Consider the following 2,968-nt stretch of genomic DNA (forward strand, 5'->3'; position numbering starts at 1 on the left):
TACTCAGATGATGCCAGAAGAGCAACTGCTGTTTTCCCGTGATTAGAGTCTCGAAAATGGTGACAAAGTGCGTGACAAACACACCGAAAACTTGCACGTAATTCAAAATTTCAAGATTGTCCGAAGGTTTCTCGAGAATGTAATAAATTGGTGCCATTAGAAGGACGAAAACTAGGCCAAAAATTGCCACAGAATTCGTGATTATTTTGGCACGACGCGACATTCCGGGCGTCTTAAGGCGAATCCCGAAGAATCTGAAGAAATTCAGGTGCGAATTGAAGAGCTTGACAACTTCCATTTTCACTCACTCTTGACTGTTGACTTTCTGCGAGGGAAAAAATGGTTTAGAACATCTTCTGTGCCTGGCTTAAGTGGATTTTGATTGATTTTACAATTATTGTGAAGTTAAAAACAATTTTCAAACCATTGATTACAGAATTTATTTCAAACAATCACTTAGTCTAATTGAAAGAAGATAAAAATGTGAATTTCAATTGGAAATTGAAGTCTTAAATATTTATTCATTTCATTAGATAAACATTTGTTGCTTCAAACAGTTCTAGAATCTTGCAAGATCTCTCCAATGAGTCCAAAATCGTTAAGATCGGATGAAGAGATTTATCGTTTTTGGGTGTTCAATTCACTTGCTCAAAGAATGCAAAATGGCACAATAAGACATCGCCAATTTCATGATCTGCACGAAGGCATTCAAGTTCACGTCGTACATTCCGGCGGCTCTGAGTCCGAAATCCTTCTGCGACATCGCGAGGACAAGCAGAAATGCCTTCTGATCCTTCGCGTGCAATTCGTACCAATTTGTGAGATAAAGAATCTCCGAGAGTCTCTCGGTTTTCATCTTGAGAAGTTCACCAAACAAGCAAAGAAGTAAAATTTGAAAAATTCCCGAAGTGCACATTAAATAAACTGTAATTTGATCGCTTTCCTTCAGCAAGAAGACAAACATAAAGATCAGAAGCAAAATACTGCTGATGATCTGAACAAAGGCCGTCTTTTGAATGGCGACGTTGAATAAATTGACATTCTGAATCATTTCACTGTGGCGAGAGATGATTTTCCTTAGATAATTCCAAATATCCTTAACTCTCTTGTCCATTTGTGTCATGTAATCGCTGAGAATGCTCAAACCCGCCATTATTTGAATCCCAATGAAAACTGTGGCGAAATCAATCATCGACACGGCGATGACACTGAAGGTCAGCAAGATGATTTGCAAGACGTAAATGATGTCTTCAGGAAGTGTTTTCGGTCCGAGAATTTGCATAAATAGTCCAAAGTCGCTGTTCGGCGTCATAATTGCTGTAACAGCAATTGCAGATAAGGTTATCAACGGAATTCCCCATCTTAAAGAAGATCAGAAGGAATAATATTAAATTTACACTTCTTTGCACAATTTCTCACTTGGTCAGAAGTTTCCAAATTTTGAGTGATCGGATTAAATGCTTTTCCAAAGCAAACTTCAGCTCAGGATCAGTTTCTTCTTCGCTGTAAACAGATTCAATCCACTTGCGAAGATTGAGAAAATGTTGACGATCAACGAGGCCAAGAATGAATTTCAAGACAATTTGCAGTAAACCGACTAAATACATTATCGTCGTATTCAAATCCATGTTCAATTCCATTGATAGTGAATCCAACAGACGATTGATGGTGAATTTCAACGCAAGAATTGGACAAGAAACCAAAATCACAATCAAGAGACGATTTTTCCACGGTCCAGACAAGATATTGATCGTCAAGACGGAGATTTGGAAGTCAAACATTGCTTTTTCACAATTAAACTTCTCCAAATGCTTGGAAATTTTCATTTTCTTCACACCAAAGTGAAAAATCCTTCCACAATGTTTCACTGTTGCACTTAAACTGAAAAATCGTCGTGAAAACATTAGAAAACAAGCACAAAAGTGTGTTCATATTCTCACAAAATTCCTAAATATTAAATGAATTTTAATAAGAATAGATTCAAGGGGTTTCTTATATAGATTTTGAGTGTCACAGCATCTTGCGTCTTCGCTGCATTGCGATTCGTTTCGTCATTTCGAAGAGAGTTTCATTCAAAATTCAGACATCTTAAAAATTCTGCGCGGGATTTAGAGAAAGGATCATTTTGACTAAAGAAAAAATACTTAAAGAGAAAAATCTAAATCTGTGTTGAATACAAAAATTAGGAGAAGATTTTGTGAGGAAAATGTATTTTTTAGGTGTAAAATGAAAATTGTGTTAAACTTTAAGCACTGAACGATTAAAGAACTCTTTACGGTTTTAGAATCTTAAAGATTCTCGATTTTGCAAAAATTAGGAAGTTTTTCCAGTGTCACAAACGTTTTTAACGTAAAACTTTGCGTAAAACCGTAAATATACGTCTGAAGATTAAGTATTTAAACAAAGTTGTCTATTCATTGCGATATTTGCAAGCTTTTCAGCTGAGAATTCGCTTTTTACTCTTTCAAAATTATGTTAAATAATATTGTTATTAAATTTTGAAGAAATAACAAGATAAAATATATGTTTTTTCTCATTCAGAACAACTGCAAAATTGTTCTTTCTGCGCACCTCAAAAGTAACACTGCATCCTCAATATTAGCAACCCCTTGAATATACATAATTGAGGAAAAGTGGTTTTGCGGCACAAAACTTTTCACTGAATCAATTTCTAGCCTTATTAATTTCTTAGTTTTAAACTGGTTGGTAATAAACTGCACATATTTCAACCGCTTTGATTTGAAAGGCAACAATTCGATGATTTATTTATATAAATATTTATTGATTGGAGCAAAGTTTTATTCCACGAATATTTTATGCCGCAACACAATTAAATTACAGAATATTCTGGTAAATAATTTAACACACATGAAAGTTATTTATATCTCAACAAAGCTCGAATTTAGTTAAACCAATAAATTAGCTTTAATTCAACTCTTCTCATCACAATAATTCATCAAAGAGATCT

General features: G+C 34.6%; 1 protein-coding gene across 1 annotated transcript; it reads right to left on the reverse strand.

Annotated features, from left to right (window-relative positions):
* Positions 1-640: 640 nt before the first annotated feature.
* Positions 641-916, reverse strand: LOC132261331 (odorant receptor 33b-like). Its single transcript, XM_059760121.1, has one exon. The coding sequence runs from the start codon at positions 914-916 to the stop codon at positions 641-643; it is 276 nt and encodes a 91-aa protein (XP_059616104.1).
* Between the last annotated feature and the right edge of the window lie 2,052 nt (positions 917-2,968).

This window comes from Phlebotomus argentipes, unplaced genomic scaffold (genome assembly GCF_947086385.1).
Source record: "Phlebotomus argentipes unplaced genomic scaffold, Phlebotomus argentipes genome assembly contig_8, whole genome shotgun sequence".
In the NCBI taxonomy this organism is placed as follows: Eukaryota; Metazoa; Arthropoda; class Insecta; order Diptera; family Psychodidae; genus Phlebotomus; species Phlebotomus argentipes.